Consider the following 22,039-nt stretch of genomic DNA (forward strand, 5'->3'; position numbering starts at 1 on the left):
TGCATTCGCTGTAAAGCAGCAACTCTACCGCTGCGCTACAGTGACATTATATCTAGATACTCTGTGTTAGTGATGTTGATTGAGGAATAGATATAATATAAGAAAATAACTGCAGATGCTGGTACAAATCGAAGGTATTTATTCACAAAATGCTGGAGTAACTCAGCAGGTCAGGCAGCATCTCAGGAGAGAAGGAATGGGTGACGTTTCGGGTCGAGACCCTTCTTCAGTCATTTTACCCAGGATTACTCCTCTGCTCTTTGAAACTGAGCATTGGGTAGCTTTGTATTGAAAGAACAGATTGGGCTTCAGTTCAGCTCCTCACCAAAAAGACAACACCTAGAGTGTCAGTTGAGTTTTCGCAACTCAATCTCATGTACACAACCTTCTGACTCAGAGGGAAAATGGTACTGATTGAACTTTAGCTGACATCACGCTGATTATGTAGACCACAGGTAGAACTTCTAAAGGTAATGCTCAGTTCATTCTGGAACGACTGGGCTTATCTTCACTGGAATTCAGAAGGATGAGAGGGGATCTTATAGAAATATATAAAATTCTTAAGGGATTGGACAGGCGAGATGCAGGAAAAATGTTCCCGATGTTGGGTGGGGGTCCAGAATCAGGGGTCACAGTTTAAGAATAAGGGGTAGGCCAATTAGGACTGAGATGAGGAAAAAACTTTTCACCCGGAGAATTGTGAATCTGTGGAAGGCAGTGGAGGCCAATTCACTGGATGTTTTCAAGAGAGAGTTAAGGGCCTGTCCCACTTTAGGCGATTTTAAGGCGACTGCCGGTGACTAGGCTGTCGCTGAATGTTCGCCGGGGTGTCACGGGCATGATCGTGAGGAGTCTTCCAAAAATCGTAGTGGATCTCGGCTTGTCGCTGAGAAATCATCCGGTTTGAAATCTCTCGGCGACAGCTGGCTTGTCGCCAGGTATCGTGGCTTATTGTGGGCGCTGTTGCCTGCTGTCCCCATGTTTGATAGGTTCTCTTAGATGCATTTAGAAGCACATAATATTAAAATAAGTAAAGTCATTTCAAAATACCATAAAATGCTTGTGTTTAACCAAGTTATTTACCGTCAGGACATTTGACAGGTAGATTGGAGGCTGCAGTTTGACGGTCAGGTAAGCGTGGGAATTTTCGCGATGTTTATGGCCTCAGCCATTACATTTAAAGTGGGCTCCCAACCCAGATATGCAACCCAGAAACCAGATATGCATCTCCCTTACATTTTCAAAGAATGCCCACACACTTTCACAAAAATCCCCTGAACCACTTATTTTTTTTAATACAGCTATTAGTAAACTGGAAGTAAATCCAGTTTATTCCTTGTTACAGTGAAGCTTGGTTTTTAAGTAACCCATTCAAGGTGTTTTAGTTCAAAACTCTCAAGTACCCACCGACTTGTCAGTGATTTCAGCGAAAATCAGGACGCCGGAGAAGCATTGACAGCAAGGGAATTTTTGCGATGTTTCCGAAGACGGTGTAATCTCAACCTGACTCGGCATTGTCGTGGTCTTTGTCGTCGGGTAAAAGAAAATTTTGGCGATCTGCTACGACTTTGACAGTCGCCGGCAGTCGCCAAAAAAATCGCCTAAAGTGGGACAGGCCCTTTAGATATAGCTCTTCGGGCTAAAAGAATCAAGGGGTACGGGGAGAAAGCAGGAACGGGGGTACTGATTTTGGATGATCAGCCATGGTCATATTGAATGGCGGTGCTGGCTTGAAGGACCGAATGGCCTACTCCTGCACCTACTTGCTATGTTTCTACGTTTCTATTCAAAAATTATTGTTTAACCCGCTAATGCTGAATAGTTAATTCATGGTCTTACCCATCTTAGAAAGAAAGCCCACAATAATGCCGACGTTAGCTCCTGCATAAACTTCAGCTGGGGAGCTAACAACCGGGAGGCAGTAGGTGTAGATGCGAACTCGCCTTTCACCTGAAAAACAAGAACAGTCCAAGGCAGTTTCATCACTGTCATGTTCAAGCAAACCTGGCCAAAGAAATTGAGAGAAAAGATTGTAGTTGGGGGATTTGGAAACGTGCGGAACTAAGGGTTGTTCTACCAAGAGCTGCGATGGTTAAGATGAGATTTAGCAGATGTGCTCCAAAGTAATTAAATAAATCAAATACAAGTTATTAAATAAATCTGGGTTCTAAAAAAAAGATCATCTCAGTAATGACAACGAAATCTCCAGTTTGTTATAAAAATCCAACAGATTCATTAATCTCCTACAGGTAGGAACATCTACCACCCATGATCTTTGTTGAGCTACATAGGACTCCAGACCTGCCCAACATCATTGATACTGAACTGTCTCCTTCAATGACAAACAAACGGCAGCATTGCCAGCAGCATCTAAACCCCATGATCAAATAAATAAATAATGACTTTTGCTGCAGAGGAAGTCTGATAACCTTGGCATAACCTTCCCCGTTTTACTGCCCTGCTAGAGTTCTTGAACAGGAAGGAATTGAAGGTGTCGGTTTACACCAACGTTAAGACACGAAATGCTGGAGGAACTCAGCGGTAGAGTTGCTGCCTTTTACAGCGTCAGAGACCCAAGTTCAATCCTGACCACGGGTGGTGTCTGTATGGAGTTTGTACGGTCCCCTCCCCCCTCCCCGTGACCCACGTGGGTTTACCCTGGGAGCTCCGGTTTCCTCCCACACTCCAAAGACGCACAGGCTTGTAGGTTAATCGGCTTGGTAACATTGTAAAATGTCCCTAATGTGTTTTGGATGGTGTAAATGTGCGGGGATCACTGGTTGGTGCGGACTTGGTGGGCCGAAGGGCCTGTTTCCACGCTGTATCCCTACACTAAATGAGAAGCTTGCAAAACCATGAAAAATCATGAAAACCAACACGCAGAGAAGTGGAGGAAGGTTTTGGAGGATAGGTTTTGGAGGTCACTGGAGGAAGGTTTTGGGGAATCACTGTGCACTGGGTAGTGTAAGAAAATAACTGCAGATGCTGGTACAAATCGAAGGTATTTATTCATAAAATGCTGGAGTAACTCAGCAGGTCAGGCAGCATCTCAGGAGAGAAGGAATGGGTGACGTTTCGGTTCGAGACCCTTCTTCAGACTGATGTCAGGGGGGCGGGACAAAGGAAGGATATAGGTGGAGACAGGAAGATAGAGGGAGATCTGGGAAGGGGGATGGGAAGAGAGGGACAGAGGAACTATCTAAAGTTGGAGAAGTCAATGTTCATACCACTGGGCTGCAAGCTGCCCAAGCAAAATATGAGGTGCTGTTCCTCCAATTTCCGGTGGGCCTCACTATGGCACTGGAGGAGGCCAATGACAGAAAGGTCAGACTGGGAGTGGGAGGGGGAGTTGAAGTTCTCAGCCACCGGGAGATCAGGTTGGTTAAGGTGGACTGAGCGAAGGTGTTGAGCGAAACGATCGCCGAGCCTGCGTTTGGTTTCGCCGATGTAAAGAAGTTGACATCTAGAGCAGCGGATGCAATAGATGAGGTTGGAGGAGGTGCAGGTGAACCTCTGTCTCACCTGGAAAGACTGTTTGGGTCCTTGGATGGAGTTGAGGGGGGAGGTAAAGGGACAGGTGTTGCACTGGGTAACTCATTTTGGCACTCGTTGGGGGACTGAATTCCCACTTGGCTGGTTTGCAAGGACTTGGATAAAGGAAGGAGAAGGACCCCGGACTGAAATGTCACCTATCCATGCCTTCTAGAGAGGCTGCGTGCCCCGCTGAGTTACTCCAGCACTTGTTGGGTTTTTTATGGATAAAGTTTGCGGAAACGTTGAGCAAATTACGTTCTACCTTGGCAGGAGGTGTAGAGTAGAGAACACTGAAAGATCACATGCGAACTCTCCGCTATTGCACCATCTATCATCATTTGAAAGGCAAATTCTGCCTGAGGATAGACACAGGGCACGGTCAGCATCTGTGTTGATTGCAGGAAAGAGTTTCCATAGAAAGTGTCCACAATGAGACCTAAAGAGAGAGAATTAAAATGATAATTACATCCACAACGACAAGTATCATAGACCAGCATTTATACATCAAAACCTTCCAAGGTGTCTCAGAGGATGTCTCAGAGCATCATTATCGAATGAAAGTGGGCACCTAGTCACTAGTGCAGCATGGTGGCGCAGCGGTAGAGTTGCTGCCTCACAGCGAATCCAGCGACGGAGACCCGGGTTGCTGTCTGTACGGAGTTTGCACATTCTCCCAGTGACCTGCGTGGGTTTTCCCCGAGATCTTCGGTTTCTTCCCACACTCCAAAGACGTACAAGTATGTAGGCTAATTGGCTTGGTAAATGTAAAAGATTGTCCCTATTGGGTATTGGATAGTGTTAATATGCGGGGATCACTGGTCGGCGCGGACCCGGTGGGCCGAAGGACCTGTTTCTCTAAACTGTATCTCTAAACTAAATTAAATTAAACTTGGGAAGCTAACAATGCAGTTGTCCTTTGATGTAGTCATTGAGGTTGAAGGAGCAGGTCAATGGAGGACAGAGAGGTGGAGGCAGGAACAAGGGTAGTGAGAGAATTACAGAGCTTTGAGTCTTGGTACTGAAGGCAGAACTGACAAAGGGAATAATCACAAAGTCAGAATTGGAGGTTTACAAGGTCCTGGTAGGATTGTAGGGGTGACCCTACCAAATGTGCAGCATTGCTTAACTGGGAATTGATGTATTCATCAAACTCAGAAGTTGTAGTTGAGTTTTAAATCATATTCATAGAGCCCATTCCTTCTCTCCTGAGATGCTGCCTGACCTGCTGAGTTACTCCAGCATTTTGTGAATAAATACCTTCGATTTGTACCAGCATCTGCAGTTATTTTCTTATATATTCATAGAGCCACTCTGCATGGAAACACTTCCACACCAACAACAGGCTATCCATCCTTATTAATCTGTATAAATTACTTGCTGTAAATTAACCAGATCAAACGCATGTATTTCATAAATCCATAAGTTCTAAGAGCAGAAGAAGGCCATTCAGCCCATCAGATGCCATTCTATCATGGCTGAACTACCGTTCCCTCTCAAGCCCATTCTCCTTCCTTCTCCGCATAACCCATAACCATATTTGATATGGTTTCGTTAGCTCCCCGAGGGTGACCTCTCCATTCACCTTGTGTACATCGAATCCTCAGCATCCCCTCATGGCCGAAGGAACGTCTCAGGTAGCTCTGGAATTCTTGGTGGAGTTTTTCCACCAGGGCAGAACTGTGGATGTGGTGGAATGCTGGATAATAATACACGGAGCCACATGTGTACCTGGAAATACAAGCTGTAAAAAAACAAAAATCAACTGTGTAGCATTGTCATTTGCAAGGTCTTTTTGACAACTTAAAGAAAAAAAAAATGTAGTCAGAAAGTTAACAATCTTTCGACATCCCTTCCCCCTCAATGAACTCCCCTCCCACATACGTGTCCACGAGGTTTCTCGCAAGCATTCATCGCATTCATTTCAATGGACATTCAAAATGTTCTGCAACAAGAGGCAGTAGGGCTGAGGACGGTCCACAACACCTAGAATATACGGGGGACCCGCAATGGGGGGGGGGGGGGGGGGGGGGAGAACGAAGAGGGACCAACATGACTCTAAAGCGTACTTTTGTAACTTTGTGGGCGTCAGAAACCAAGTGGCTCTTTGTGTATTTTGTGCATTGTATGCAAAAGCAACTGATTTCTCTGTACATAGGTGACTCAAATTTCTCTGTACCTTAATTGGTACATGTGACAATAAATTAAATCTTGAATCTTGAATCTTGACAATAAAGTATCATTGAATCATTGAACGGATCAGCTGATCTATCAGATAGTCACAAAATGCTGGAGTAAAACAACGGGACAGGCAGCGTCTCTGGAGAGCAGGAATGGGTGACCTTTTGGGTCGAGACCCGTCATCAGACTGAAGAGTCTAGCATTTTATGTTGAAGAAGGGTCTGAAGAAGGGTCTGAAGAAGGGTCTCGACCCGAAACGTCACCCATTCCTTCTCTCCCGAGATGCTGCCTGACCTGCTGAGTTACTCCAGCATTTTGTGAATAAATAGAATTTTATGTTTACAGGTTAAATCAACACCTGCAGGGGGAGGGGGGAGGGGGAGAGAGGGGAGGGGGATGGGGAACGGGAGAGAGGGGAGGGGGAGGGGGAGAGAGAGGAGGGGGATGGGGAGGGGGAGGGGGATGGGGATGGGAGAAAGGGGAGGGGGATGGGGATGGGGAGGGGGGAGGTGGGGAGGGGGGAGGTGGGGAAGGGGGAGGTGGGGAGGTGGGGAGCGGGGAGGGGGGAGGGGGATGGCAGAGGGGGATGGGGGGAGGGGGAGGGGGAGGGGGGGATGTGGAGGGGGGAGGGGGAGAGAGGGGAGGGAGATGGGGAGGGGGAGGGGGAGAGGGGAGGGGGATGGGGAGGGGGAGGTGGGGAGGGTGGAGGTGGGGAGGGGGAGGGAGGGAGATGGGGAGGGGAAGGGGGAGAGGGAGGGGGTAGGAGAGGGTGCTGTACCAATGTAGGAGAGGTTTAGGCTCTTAGAGTTGTTAAATTCTTAAGCCTAGAATTTCATCTTTGCTATTAAATGACCAAAATGTAGTATCTGCCAATTGTACTTAACAACATTAACATGCTATTTAGCGTATAAGACACATCTACCCCTATTGCTGTGTATCCCAGGACAGTGACTGGCTTTGTCATTGTCTAAACACTCACCTATAGATGCAAGGTCCGTATACTGCTGGCTCAGCAGGAATAGATCCACCCCTGTCTGCTGTCCGCAAAACTCAAGTGCAAGCACTTTGTAGAAATTCATAGCTGACCCCAAGTGCTTGGCTCCCTTGTGGAGAGGGAGGGAGGAAGGAACATTCATTAAATTTAAGTATTTAAATTTAAATTCACATATTCTAAATTTAGGTCCTCCTGCAGGTTTTTGTGTACAAGTTCATACTGTGAACGATTGGAAGGCGACGCATTTGCATCTCAGGAGCGACAAAGTTGGTAAGTCCAATGCCCTCACGAAAATATCACTGATATCACGCGACTTACGCGAACTACGACAGTAATTAATAAGACCAAAAGACAAAAAAACGTACTGAGTTCATTCCGAGAAGGATAGAATTGTGAAGCAAAGAATTTCAGTTAAAATTGCATGGAACATTAGTTTGAACCCAGACAATTACCATTTCTTGTGGAAAATGGTTATAAAAACAACCAGAATGTGGTGGAGTAACTCAGCAGGTCAGGCAGCATCTTTGGAGAATGGTCCGAAGAAGTGTCCCGACCCAAAACGTCACCTATCCATGTTCCCCGGAGATGCTGCCTGACCTGCTGAGTTACTTTGTGTCTGTTTAGTTTAGTTTAGAGATACAGCGCGGAAACAGCCCACCGAGTCAGCACCGACCAGCGATCCCCACACATTTTAAATTACAATTAAAACACAAAAGTACTTGTGCTATAACTCCAAGAGAAGTGCTCAACTGAGAAAACCATGCCCAAAACCAAAGTAATATCTAATTAAATACACCAACTTACAATAAATGACTCCATATGTGGAAAAACAACAGCTACCTACATATTAATTCTCTTTAAAACTAATCCTGTAGATGCAAGTATATCATTGGGGTTATCGTGGGCACCTCCCTTCATTGGTGTTTCGTTGAGTTAGGCCCACGACACCTCAAGAAGGCTCAACAGTTAGTTCTGGCTTCCCACAGAGGTAACCAGAGGAGAAGCCAGACAAGAGGAGAAAGGAATATATTGGTAGAGAAACTGGTTATCCTTAGCAGGCAACTGAACTATCCTATCACCAACTGGAGAGCAGTCCTGACCTACCATCTACCACATGGGGACATTCAGAATATCTTTAATTGGACTTTACTTGACTTTATCTTGCAGTTGCATACGTGACAAATAAAGCACGGTTGCATATTGACTGTTGACTAAATGTTATTCCCTTTATCCCGTCTTCTTCTTGCCTATGGCGTGCACAGCCTAAAGGTGTAGGCCAAGGGTAGACATCCAAGCCAGGGCAGCATCAGTTGCGGGGAGATGACCTTGATGCCACCAGGTGGGAGATTGCAACCTTCACCCTGTCCACCTGTTTTGACTAAGGTGATCAACCCGACGTGCACAATCTAATCGATCCTGCATCTATACACTGTGGACGGCCTGATTGTAATCATGTACAGTCATTTCGCTGACAGGAAAGCTTTTCTTTGTGCCTCGGAATTCTCTGCCTCAGAGGGCAGTGGAGGCCAAGTCTCTGAATACATTCAAGAGAGAGCTAGATAGAACTCTTAAGGATAGCGGAGTCAGGGGGTACGGGGAGAAGGCAGGAACGGGGTACTGATTGAGAATGATCAGCCATGATCACATTGAATGGTGGTGCTGGCTCGAAGGGCCGAATGGCCTACTCCTGCACCTATTGTCCATTGTCTATTGACATGGGAGGTGGCTGGGATGGGTAAAGAGGCTACACGTATGTAGGTTCTCGCCCCATGCTCGTGAACTGTTTCCATGTAGCATTTACACTCACATTACCACAGTCCATTAGGTCTATTGTACAGGTGACAATAATAAACTAAACTAAAGTAAAATGGAGCATAAACTCGTGGGCCCAAATGGCTTGATCCTATGCCGAGATTTCTTTGTCATTCCAGCTAACTTGTGAGGTGGTGATTCGCTGACCAGTAAGACTGCCCACTGAGGTAATGGTTCGTTGGAGAAACGTCAGCCTACCAGAGTACAGTCGCCAGGATCCTCCCGTGATTGCAAGGACCCACAGCCGGTGTTGGGTAACTGGGTCAAAAAGGCAGACACACGCCCGCCACAACACGTCAGGACTTTTTGAGCGAGCTGCAGGGCAGGTCCGAAGGCGCATGCTTTCTTCTGAGTGTCTCTGAACATACCTGGCAATTCTTCCAGTAAGGAAATGATGAGCTGCAACGCAGGAAGTGTTAACTTAGTGGGAAAATTAGAACAGTCACGGCAACATTCGAACGTGCGGCTGCTGAATGAACCAAGTCACACGGAGCTTTGCCCGATTTCATCATCTGATTCAGGATTTTAAATGGACACAAGGGAAAAAAAAACTGCAGATGCTGGTTTAAATCGAAGGTAGACACAAAATGCTGGAGTAACTCAGCGAGTCAGGCAGCATCTCGGGAGAGAAGGAATGGGTGACGTTTCGGGTCGAGACCCTTCTCCAGTCTGAAGAAGTGTTTTGACCCGAAACGTCACCCATTCCTTCTCTCCCGAGAAGCTGCCTGACCTGCTGAGTTTCTCCAGCATTTTGTGTTTAAACTGCAAATGTTGGTATCTTGAGCAAAATATATAAGGTGCTGCAGGAATTCAGGAGGTCAGGCAGTATCTGGGAAGGGAAATGGACATGGAAGGTTTATCAGTCTGAAGAAGGGTCCCAACCCAAAATGTCACCAGTCTATTTACTCCTCGGATGCTGCCTAACCTGATGAGTTCCTCCAGCACTTTCTATTTTGCTCAGATTTTTAAAACACGGATATAACCAAGCAGATATTTACAGAGAAGATAGACACAAAATGCTGGAGTTACTCAGCGGGTCAGGCAGCATCTCTGGAGAAAAGGAATAGGTGACATTTCAGGTTGGGACCCTTCATCAGATTTTATCTATCTTCGGTGTAAACCAGCATCTGCAGTTCCTTCTTACAAATATTTACAGAGATGATTTTTAGGAGACTCGGTAGCCTCCAGCACACGCACAAAAGGTAGATAAATATCCGTGATTGATGATTTTCATTAATGAATATTTTAATGCAACACTTGATACATATTGGTCTTGAGACCCGCAGTTGTATCACTCAGAAACTGAGAATATATTAGAGATCTGGAAGCTAATATAAGACAAGGAAGAGTTCCCAGAGTGTTCTGGTATGGAGTATTTTGGTACTGTTAATCAAGAATCCAGGGGTGCAGAGTTGCCGGAGCTCAACGAGGTGCTATAGACAATAGACAATAGACAATAGGTGCAGGAGTAGGCCATTCAGCCCTTCGAGCCAGCACCGCCATTCAATGCGATCATGGCTGATCACTCTCAATCAGTACCCCGTTCCTGCCTTCTCCCCATACCCCCTCACTCCGCTATCCTTAAGAGCTCTATCCAGCTCTCTCTTGAAAGCATCCAACGAACTGGCCACTGCCTTCTGAGGCAGAGAATTCCACACCTTCACCACTCTCTGACTGAAAAAGTTCTTCCTCATCTCCGTTCTAAATGGCCTACCCCTTATTCTTAAACTGTGGCCCCTTGTTCTGGACTCCCCCAACATTGGGAACATGTGCTGCCCCGACACCTCTGTAAAAAAAAGCCAAAATAAACAGCGGGGAATTTTAACTAGTGGGGAATTTAACAGAGGCCACTCCGGCACCAGTGACAGCTCTGGCACTTAAAACATTAACACTGCAAGAATCACGAATGCCTTTCAATACATCTTCTACAACACGAGCCGACACTTCATCTGATCTAACCTGTGTATGGAGCTTGTCTCTTAATGGGCAATAAACAGTGGCAACAACAACTAAAGATAGTGGAAGGTTCGTCTTTAAAAACCTTGAAGGATATTGTTAATATCATGATGTGAAATCCACAATGTGCACTTTGATCAACTTCGCGCTCATTGTGACGGCTTATTGAACCTAGGGCTGTTTTCACCACAGGTGGCCAACACGGGTTCCATTCCAAACAAGTCATTATATCACCATAATGGGAATCCCTTCGGCCCGCTTGCAAGTGATTATTTGGACAACATGCACACAGCTTCAGCTGTTTGTTTGGATGTGTTGGCAGCCTCAGGCTGCGACTTCCACTGCTGTCAATGTTTCACTGTGGGGTTGATAATTGGAAGTCTCATTCTGCACAAGTCTCACGGGTCGGATCAGAGCTGGTTTCCAACCTAATCATTCCTGGGGATCATTCTCGTAAACCTCCTCTGGACACTCTCCAACGCCAGCACATCCTTCCTCAGATATGGTGCAAAAAACTGCTCACACTACTCCAAATGTGATCTGACCATTATGAAACAACAGATAGACTCAGCATCCACCCACTCTGCTTATCCCTCCTGTTCCAGCTTCTTTAGGCCAGTGATCTGTATCAGTCCAGCCAAATCATTTGTTAGTTGTGTCACAAGATATAATTGATGATTTGAGATGTATATAATTCAAAGAGAAGCTTCATTTAGTAAAACCATGAGACTCACAGAGTATTTAGTTGCACACATCCATTCCTGAGCATGCAATAAAAGTGACGCTCAGATTATAGTTGATTGTGCATACATTTCACTGAACAGACTTTGGTGAGCTATGGTGTAAGTATACTTTGTTTTACGCTTATTAGATTTATTTTGTCAAATCTATGACAAATGGAGATTCTATGTAGACATTACTATAATGTAGAACTATGTAGATATGTAGATAACTATGTAGATATTACCACTATTAAAACGATGTAGATTCATGCTTTCAGCTGCAGCTATCAATCAATGAGGTAAACTTGAGAGGAGAAACCATTGTAGTTGGGAAGGCTGTTGCTAAGGGATACTTATCAAATTAAATCGGTCAGCTGAATTGATGAGTACTGTTTAGGAATTTAAAAAATGAGGCTCAGAAAGTCAAGTCAAGTCAAGTTTAGTTGTCACATACACATAAACCGGTGTGAATTGTGGGCTTTGGGTGGGTCTGCAGGAGAATCTCAACAGTGGCATGCAATACGATACGATACAATACCATAGAACTATTTATCCCAGGAGGGAAATTGATCTGCCGACAGTCATAAGATAAATGAAACATGAAATTAAAGTGGCGAGTGGAAAGTATTGGGGATGTGCAAAGATTTGGGGAGGGAGGGTAGGGCAGTCAGTCTACCTGTAAGATTTGAGAAGTTTTCCCTCATTCTGAAATCAACACCAAACAAAGAGCTGCAGTTTGGACATTTTAAACGGGAGACTGGGGCTGATAGCGGAGAAAGGCTGCGGTCAGTTTACCAAGGGACGTCACAATCTGTGGGTCCTAAAATGGCCGCAGGACCTCGTGACCAGCCACAAACGCAAAGACCTTACAGCCCAGTCTCTAGGTTTCTGCAAAGCCACGGCCAGAACAATGGATGGATATTGGCCATGCAGAAACCTGTGAAACCAGGTCGAAGTCCAGACACTGGGGCACTGACATCAGCGTACTCACAATGCCCCAAGCTGACCTACACAGTTAATCTCGTTAAGGGGGCACAATAGCCCATAGAAAACTACCTGGTAGGTGATGGGAAACCAGTTAAACCCATCACCTCGCAACGAAATACCAATTAACACCGTCTGGCCATCCCCGGTACCCCCCCCCCCCGGACATAAGCGCAGATCAGAGAGAAAACTCAATACATATCTTTTAAACAAAGAGATCCCGAGATCTGGCGGGAGATAGGATGGGCCAGAATTAGTATAACTGGCCACGACTTTTGGGTTTTAAACTCATGCAAGGCAGAAGTCGGAAACAAGTCAAACGGATGCAGGAGGAAGAAAAGACAGGCAAGAAGAAGCGAAGTGCAAGAGAGAGGAACCGGCACGCAACTCGAGAAGAAATACTGCAAGAGAACCTGCAAGGAACGCAAGAAACGGAAGGAAGAAACTCAGGGGACAAGCACGACCCTCACGGAAAGCAGCGGAGAAGCAGCACGAACAGCCAGTAACCCCAGTAATAGCCCCATGGTGAGCATGTACCCCGATCCTGCATATCCTGGACATAGTTTAGTGTAGAGGGGAGGGTGGTTTGAATAAACGTGGGTGTGTAAAGGAATATGTGTTGGTCAATTTTGCGATGTGTCGTACGTTCCCCATGGAATCTCATGTGGATAGGGTGGTGAAGAAGGCGTTTGGTATGCTTGCCTTTATAAATCAGAGCATCGAGTATAGAAGTTGGGATGTAATGTTGAAATTGTACAGGGCATTGGTGAGGCCAAATCTGGAGTATGGTGTGCAGTTCTGGTCGCCAAATTATAGGAAGGATGTCGACAAAATGGAGAGGGTACAGAGGAGATTTACTAGAATGTTGCCTGGGTTTCAGCACTTAGGCTACAGAGAGAGGTTGAACAGGTTGGGTCTTTATTCTTTGGAGCGTAGAAGGTTGAGGGGGGACTTGATAGAGGTTTTTAAAATTTTGAGAGGGACGGACAGAGTTGACGTGGGTAGGCTTTTCCCTTTGAGAGTGGGGAAGATTCCAACAAGGGGACATAGCTTCAGAATTGAGGGACAAAGGTTTAGGGGTAACATGAGGGGGAACTTCTTTACTCAGAGGGTTGTGGCTGTATGGAATGGGCTTCCGGTGGAAGTGGTGGAGGCTGGCTCGATTTTATTATTTAAGAGTAAATTGGATAGGTATATGGATAGGAGGGGATTGGAGGGTTATGGTCTGAGTGCAGGTAGATGAGACTAGGTCAGGGAGAATGGTCGGCGTGGACTGGTAGGGCCGGACAGGCCTGTTTCCATGCTGTAGTTGTTATATGTTATATGTTATGTTACAGTCGTGTATATGTCTTGTAGAACTGTGCGTTTTATGATTCATAGTCAAAAGTATTCATGTAATTCGGTATGTGTCTTATAGATATGTGTTATAGAACTGTATAAGTATTCATGGACAATAGTCCCAAGCGCTCAATAAAAGCCTTTTCCATTTAAACCCTGGTCTTCAAATCTGGTCCGGTTTAGTTTTTTTCTGCACTATCAACGCTCCTGCATCTAAGTCCAGTGTTTAGAACCGTAGGGGGTGAGTGGGTCGAACCACTCATGGGGAACCAGTGTGCGCGGCCTGGTCAAGGGATCAGAGCAAGGCACGGGGACCTTAGGTCGGGCGAAAGCTCGGCGCAGAAACCCCTTACAACCCCACGACAGAAAGGGGAGGAGTTGTACAGTTTGATCGCCGCAGGGAAGAAGGACCTCGTGTGGTGTTCTGTTCTGCAGAACAGTGGAAGCAGTCTGTTGCTGAAAGGTGCTCCTCAGGTTGACCAGTGCATCATAACCGGTGGCTTGGTTGTCATCTTCCAAAATGTTACGGAACGGTCATTAACAGTGGAGCAGACCCGAGGGCCAAATCGGCTACCTGTTCTTGTTTCAGTATTTTTAATGACTCAAGCAAGTAGTAATTTGGTAACAGGTGGAACCAGAAGTCGTTTCACTCCACTGGTGGAGTACACCTGCTATAAGTCTCTTTACTCGAGTAAACGTCTGATTCAATCAGATGTAAGAAATTTTTAAACAATGTGAGATTATGCAAGAACTTTCTCGTGTGTGAGGCATAAATAGTCAACTGTCAAGATTTGATGGCATCAGTCAATGAAGGAAGAAATGATTAAGTATTATGGAAAGAGGGTATTCAGCAGACTTATTTTCTTGCATGGAGTGTAAACACAATGAGCTGGATGGGCTGAAAAACCTGATTCTGTGTGAACAACACTACAATATACAATTGCAATTTGGTAATAAGGTACATTGCATGATCTTATGAGGATAAGAATTGTAATACCTGTCTACTTTGTTGGAGATTCACCAACATCTCATTTTCGTTTGGGACAAAGATATCTAAAAGAAGAAAACTGCATGTGATAACTGTGAAGGCCTCAACAGAGGTTGGTTAAAGTCAGTTGATTTGATGTTCTAGACACAAAGTGATGGAGTAACTCAGCAGGTCAGGCAGCGTCTCTGGAGAAAAAAGGGCGATGTTTTGGGTCGGGACCCTTCAAGTCCTACGGTAAACGTCCTCTACAGCAAGACAGTAGAGTCTGAAGAAGGGTCTGGACCCGAAATGTCACCCATTCCTTTTCTCCTGAGACCCTGCCTGACCCCCTGTCCAGCACTTTGTGTCTATCTTCGGTATACACCAGCATCTGCAGTTCCTTTCTACAGATTTAATGATTTCTAGCCTGTCTTGAGTAGTCCAAACAACAACTTTCTTTTATCAGTAGAAGAACATCCCATTATTTTTCCAGAAGAATTATCAAAATAAAATGGGAACTGAATCAGAGGATATGTTGGGATAGGGTTTTTTACTGTTTAAAACAGGGATCAAAGAGGACCATGAAAATTCCAGATTTAAGATTTAATCTGGATTTACTGAAGATTTACTGAATTTAAGAAATGTATTTCAGAGCACAAGATCCACATGGCATTTAAAAGAGAGCTGGATATTTGCAGAGCACTAGGGAGAAAACAGGGGAATGAAGATAAACCCAAAATGCTGGAGTAACTCAGCGGGTCAGGCAGCATCTCTGGAGAGAAGGAATAGGTGACGTTTCGGCTCAAGACCCTTTTTCAAACTCACAGGGGATTGAGATCATTTGACAGCTCTTTGACATGTACAAATGACATGTACAAATAGCATGTACAAATGACATGTACAAATGACATGTACAAATGACAGTGTAAGAAAATAATTGTAGATGCTGATACAAATCGAAGGTATTTATTTCACAAAATGCTGGAGTAACTCAGCAGGTCAGGCAGCATCTTAGGAGAGGAATGGGTGACATTTCGGGTCGAGACCCTTCTTCAGTCTGAAGAACAACGATCAACGAGCCGATCAACGATGACCAATCCCAGCCGATCAACGATGACCAATCCCAGCCGATCAACGATGACCAATCCCAGCCGATCAACGATGACCAATCACAGCCGATCAACGATGACCAATCACAGCCGATCAACGATGACCAATCCCAGCCCACTCGATCAACAATGACCAATCCCAGCCCACCCGATCAACAATGACCAATCCCAGCCGATCAACGATGACCAATCCCAGCCCACCCGATCAACAATGACCAATCCCAGCCGATCAACAATGCCCAATCCCGGCCCACCTGATCAACGATGCCCAATCCCGGCCCACCTGATCAACGATGACCAATCCCAGCCCACCCGATCAACAATGACCAATCCCAGCCGATCAACGATGCCCAATCCCAGCCCACCCGATCAACGATGCCCAATCCCAGCCCACCCGATCAACAATGACCAATCCCGGCCCACCCGATCAACACTGACCAATCCCGGCACACCCGATCAACAATGACCAATCACGGCCCACCCGATCAACGATGACCAATCCCAGCCCACCCGATCAACAATGACCAATCCCAGCCCACCCGATCAACAATGACCAATCCCAGCCCAGCCGATCAACGATGACCAATCCCAGCCGATCAACGATGACCGATCCCAGCCGATCAACACTGACCAATCCCAGCCCAGCCGATTAACAATGACCAATCCCAGCCCGCCCGATCAACAATGACCAATCCCAGCCGATCAACACGACCAATCCCAGCCCACTCGATCAACTGACCAATCCCAGCCCACCCGATCAACGATGACCAATCCCGGCCTACCCGATCAACAATGACCAATCCCAGCCCAGCCGATCAACGATGACCAATCCCAGCCGATCAACGATGACCGATCCCAGCCAATCAACACTGACCAATCCCAGCCCAGCCGATTAACAATGACCAATCCCAGCCCGCCCGATCAACGATGACCAATCCCAGCCGATCAACACTGACCAATCCCAGCCCACACAATCAACAATGACCAATCCCAGCCCGACCGATCAACGATGACCAATCACAGCCCACCAGATCAATGATGACCAATCCCAGCCGATCAACGTTGACCAATCCTAGCCCACCCGATCAACACTGACCAATCCCACCCGATCAACGATGACCAATCCCAGCCCACCCGATCAACAATGACCAATCCCAGCCGATCAACAATGACCAATCCCAGCCCGCCCGATCAACACTGACCTACCATCAGTATCGGCCATAATCATCATGCGAGGTCGAAACAAACTGTTGTGCAATTGGAAGAAATTTACCGTGCTGGAAAATGTAATGAATCCAATGCGGGTTTGTGAATCACCAGGTAACCTAGGCAACAAGAGACAGCAAATAAGGTTGGAAGTAGGTTTGGTCATTTGTAGAGCAATTGTACTTGTTTTCCTGTTACAACAAACTCTTAAGTACGGGACCAATGTTGCAGGGGAGAGATCCTAGATATTAACTAACAAGCACGGATGGAGTAAAGGTCTCATCAACCCATAACATCCACATACTTTTTTTTTTGTTGTTGTTTTTTTGTCATTGTCGTCGTTAAATGTACGTTTTGTTTTATTTTTAACTCTGTGTATGTGGGGGGGTGGTGGGGGGGTTGGGGGAAACCTTTTTTCAAATCTCCTCCTCAACGGAGATGCGACCTTTTCCGTGTCGTATCTCCGTTCGCGCTACGGCCTAACATCGTGGAGTCGGCGGCCTCCAGCTGGGATCGACCTCAAAGACTCCGGTCGCAGGGCCTGGACTTACCATCTCGGAGGCTTCGGCCGTGGGCCCTGCAGACCGCAACATCGGGAGTTCGCAGGTCCCTGGCTGGCGACCGGCTTTTGGGAGCTCCAGCCGTAGCAGCTTCGACCGCCCCGAAGCGCAAGGTACGATCGACCTGCTCGCAGGCCCTTCATCGCCCTGCGTGGCTCGGCCGCAGCAATTTCCATCGCCCGGTGGGGGCTCAGGACTTTCATCGGCCTGCTCGGCTCGGCCCTGGGACTTTCCATCGCCCGGTGGGGGCTTCAAAAAGTTGGGAGCCTCGATCACCTCGTGGCACCACGGGAGAAGAACGAGGAGGAGATAAGACTTTGCCTTCCATCACAGTGAGGGTATGCCTAGAGCAATCACTGTGATGGCTGTTTGTGTAAAAAATTATATCTGTGTGTCTTGTGCTTTTTAATGTCTACTGCCGGACCCTGACGTGATAGGACGCTGGCGTTGTGTATTCGCCGCTTTTCCGTCAGGATAGTTTGTTTGTTTGTTTCTATGTTAATTGTTTTTGTAAAGCGCTTTGAGCATGCGATAAGGCGTTATATAAAATAAATGAATTATTATTATTATTATACTTTCAGATGATCATTCATCCTCCCTATTGTGAAGTATTTCCTACCTTCCATTTTGAATTCCATTCAACATTTATCGGTTTCAATTGCTCAGTGTTTGAGAGGAATTTTATCCATCAGTTGCCAGCTATTTTAACCTGATTTATCAGCTACCAGGGAGTCCATTCCATGGTTCTGCGTGTCAGTAGTTGGTGCACAAGGTAAAGCACTTGTGATGACAGGCTGGATGTCCTAGCCAGATCATTACAAGAGGAGGACAGAGATTGAATATCCCACAGAAAGAGACTCACTTCCCGACACTCCAAAGCTTTTCCATTATTTACAAGGGTGGCCACGGTGGCGCAGCGGTAGAGTTGTCGCCTTACAGCGCTTGCAGCGCCAGAGACCCGGGTTCGATCCCCACTACGGGTACTGTCTGTACGGAGTTTGTACGTTCTCCCCGAGACCGCGTGGGTTTTCTCCAAGATCTTCAGTTTCATCCCACATTCCAAAGACGTACAGGTTTGTAGGTTAATTGACTTGGTATAAGTGTAAATTGTCCCGAGTGTGTGTAGGATAGTGTTAGTGTGCGGGGATCGCTGGTCGGTGCCGACTTGGAGGCCTTGTTTCCGCGCTGTATCTCTAAACTAAACTAAACTACGCACGTTAGGAGTGGGAGGTGTAAGAAAATAACTGCAGATGCTGGTACAAATCGAAGGTATTTATTTCACAAAATGCTGGAGTAACTCAGCAGGTCAGGCAGCATCTCAGGAGAGAAGGAATGGGTGGGAGTGGGAGGAATACTCTCCATTTGTCCGAATGAATGCAGGTCCTCCAGCACTCAGAAGCTGGAACAGCATCCCAAGACTGTTCAGTCCACTTGTCCACCCAACTCCTTAAACGTACAATCCCTCCCTCTGTGCACAGTGGCTGCAGTGCACACTGTTTACAAGATGCTCTGCAGCAGCCAGACCCCGTTCCTCTGGAGAGATTAGGGCAGCAAATTGAAAACGCCATCTCCTGGTGATTTTTATTTTTAACCCCTGACTCCTCAAACACCACTCAACGTCATGCCTTAGAAATGTATCACTGCTCCTTCAGTGCCAGCTGCATAAATCCTGGAACTACCTCTTCAACAATGCCATGGAAGTACCTTCACCAGAAGGACTGCAATAGTTCAAGGTGGTCACTATTGCAGTCCCAGGGGAACTCTGGGATGGGCGATAAATACCAGTGAAGCCCACATTAATTTGCTAATTAATAATTAATATAAAATTGATCAAGAATGAATACAATCCTGATTGTATTCCTATTCTAGCCTAACCTAATCTAGCCAGCCCCTCTTGCACGGTGGAATGCTGACTTGTCTGGGATGTTCCCTGTTGACATTGACCAGAGTCTCATTGACCCATCTGAATGGTTCATGGAGATAATAAAGGTCTCATGGCTGCAGTTGAGGGATATCTCTGATGTCCTGGTGCAGATGGTTCACCAGCAAGAAGAGTGACTGCTTTTAGAGGACACAATTTTGCACATAGCCCAATCTCAGAAATAACAAAGAAATGCTGTTGTTTCTAGCTGAGGCTAGTTTTGTGGGAATGTCGGCCAGAAAATTGCAATTTTCTGAAGAGAGATCTGACATTGTACTGGAAATTATTTTGGATTCAACAAACATCAATGGTGATATTCAGTTTAGTTGAGAGATATAGGGTGGAAACAGGCACTTTGGCCCATCGAGTCCGCACCAACCAGTATTCCCTGCACATTAATACTATCCTGCAACAAGGACAAGTTTTACATTTACACCAAGCCAATTCATCTGCAAACCTGTACGTCTTTGGAGAAAAATTATGCTGTTTATATCAGCTTAAAATAAATCTAATGACAGCCACCGTGAGCCTCACCTGTCTATGTTCTGCAGGAGGATTTTGCAGACAATTCCCAGGTAACCAGTTTCCAAGGCACAGTCACTAACATCAAACACAAACAGGTATGTTACAGGCCGAAGCTGCCCAGCCTGAATAAGGACAGAGACAACAGCAAGCAATTAGTGAAAGCAAGCCCTTTGCCAGCAGGGGAGATGCACAAAGTACGCAGGAGATGTCAGGTGGGGGGAAGAGGATAATGCTGACTCGTGTTACAGGGGAATTCGTTTACCTCAGCTGTCCATTTGCAGAAGGGTGCAGAGTGCAAGAAGTGACCATTCACCAAGTGGAGCTGACATTATGCATGGAACTAGAATCTGATCCCAGCACCCCTGTCAGTATAAGAAAATAACTGCAGATACTGGTACAAATCGAAGGTATTTATTCACAAAGTGCTGGAGTAACTCAGCAGGTCGGGCAGCATCTCGGGAGAGAAGACCCCTGTCAGCCTGACTGGCTGAAAGAGAGGGATTGACCCAGTGCTGAGAGCCCCTCATCATCTACCAGTGATGTTTTGTACAATGTGTCAGTGTGATCCTGATCTGTTCTGGTGTTTTCCCACCTCCAGTCCCCCCACCCCTCTACTTTCAGTCTGAAGAAGGGTTCCAGTCCGAAACGTCACCCATCCTTGTTCTCCAGAGATGCTGCCAGACCCGCTGAGCTATTCCAGTACTTTGTGTCTACCTCCAGTATAAACCAGCACCTGCAGTTCCTTCTCACACATGAAGTGTCCTCTCGAGTGACACGAAGCAATTACTCTGCACTGTGAGGTGGAGAAGTTCTAATACAGGCGCACAGAAAGGGTATCTTGTACACTTGTGGCGCCACGGGAGAAGAACGAGGAGGAGATAAGACTTTGCCTTCCATCACAGTGAGGGTATGCCTAGAGCAATCACTGTGATGGCTGTTTTGTGTAAAAAATTGTATCTGTGTGTCTTGTGTTCTTTAATGTCTACTGCCGGACCCTGACGTGAGAGGACGCTGGCGTTGAGTATTCGCCGCTTTTCCGTCAGGATAGTTTGTCTGTTTGTCTGTTTGTTTCTATGTTAATTGTATTTGTAAAGCGCTTTGTGCATGTGTTAAGGCGCTATATAAAATAAATATATTATTATTATTATTATTACTTGTATTCCACACAACAACCGGAGCTGGTGTGGCTTCTGTGGTGTTTTGAAGAAATGAGACGGGGGGAAAAAACTTAGATTTTTTTTTTTAAAGCTACATCTGGTGCAGGTTCATTCGCAACGTGGAAAGAATATACATCAACCAGGAGTTGTGTATAACATGAAAGGAATTAGCAATAAAATGAGTATGTTGGGATATCAGCACCCCTTATAGTGTGACGGCTATGGTTAGCAGAGGTAATTTGTTCAGTGAAAGTGTATTTTCAGTAAGGGTGTACTGGGGATTTGTACAGTGAAAGACTGTACATCCAGGAAGGTTTGTGTGTAATGAATCAGTGTGTACAGGTCCATGTGGAGTGAAGGGACTTGTACCTGATATTCCATTGGCATCAGGAACTCCAGCGCTGCATGCTGCAGTTCAGGCCGATTGTATGGGTTTGAGGGACTGCCAGTCATGGAGTCAAAGAGGAAATTCACAGGAACTGGAAGGAGATAGAACACGGGTCATGAACTCTTTACATTTTAGACTTTTGAGATACAGCATTGGAAACAGGCCCTTCGGCCACTGAGTCCCTGCTAACCAGCGACCACCCTATACACTAACACTATCCTACACACTAGGGACGATTTACAGAATGCTACAAACCTGTACGTCTATGGAGTGTGGGAGGAAACCGGAGCACCCGGAGGAAACCCACATGGTCACAGGAAGAACGTACAAACTCTGTACAGGCAGCACCAGCACAGATCGAATCCGGATCTGTGGTGCTGTGAGGCAGCAACTCTACCGCTGAGCCACTGTGCCACTCCAAATTAGACTCTAATTAATCCAGACTCTCTTGTCAAAACTTTTCTCCCACTGCCCCAGTCCCTGCCAGCCTTCTGAATGACCAGCTGTGCAGACTACTGATTTTACAATCTTCACACATGGCAATAAATCTCTCTGCAACCATCTCCTCTTCTCACCTCCAGTTTTCCACTCTTCCTGCATGCTCTCACTGCCTTCCACTGCTTGCCCAACAGCACAAGTGTTCCGGGCATCATTTCACGCATCTGTTTCAGGCCGCCCATCTCGCTCC

The 22,039-nt window shown here is 46.2% G+C and overlaps 1 protein-coding gene across 1 annotated transcript in view; it reads right to left on the reverse strand.

The window, feature by feature from the left end:
- LOC144609947 (protein transport protein Sec24B-like) overlaps positions 1–22,039 on the reverse strand; it is a 50,971-nt gene that overhangs the window by 13,045 nt on the left and 15,887 nt on the right. The window contains 9 exon segments of the mRNA XM_078428352.1: positions 1,840–1,950; positions 3,797–3,970; positions 5,117–5,275; positions 6,692–6,815; positions 8,717–8,917; positions 14,516–14,571; positions 16,801–16,919; positions 19,816–19,928; positions 21,333–21,442. Coding sequence (XP_078284478.1) covers positions 1,840–1,950; positions 3,797–3,970; positions 5,117–5,275; positions 6,692–6,815; positions 8,717–8,917; positions 14,516–14,571; positions 16,801–16,919; positions 19,816–19,928; positions 21,333–21,442 — 1,167 coding nt within the window.

Source organism: Rhinoraja longicauda, chromosome 35 (genome assembly GCF_053455715.1).
Source record: "Rhinoraja longicauda isolate Sanriku21f chromosome 35, sRhiLon1.1, whole genome shotgun sequence".
In the NCBI taxonomy this organism is placed as follows: domain Eukaryota; kingdom Metazoa; phylum Chordata; class Chondrichthyes; order Rajiformes; family Arhynchobatidae; genus Rhinoraja; species Rhinoraja longicauda.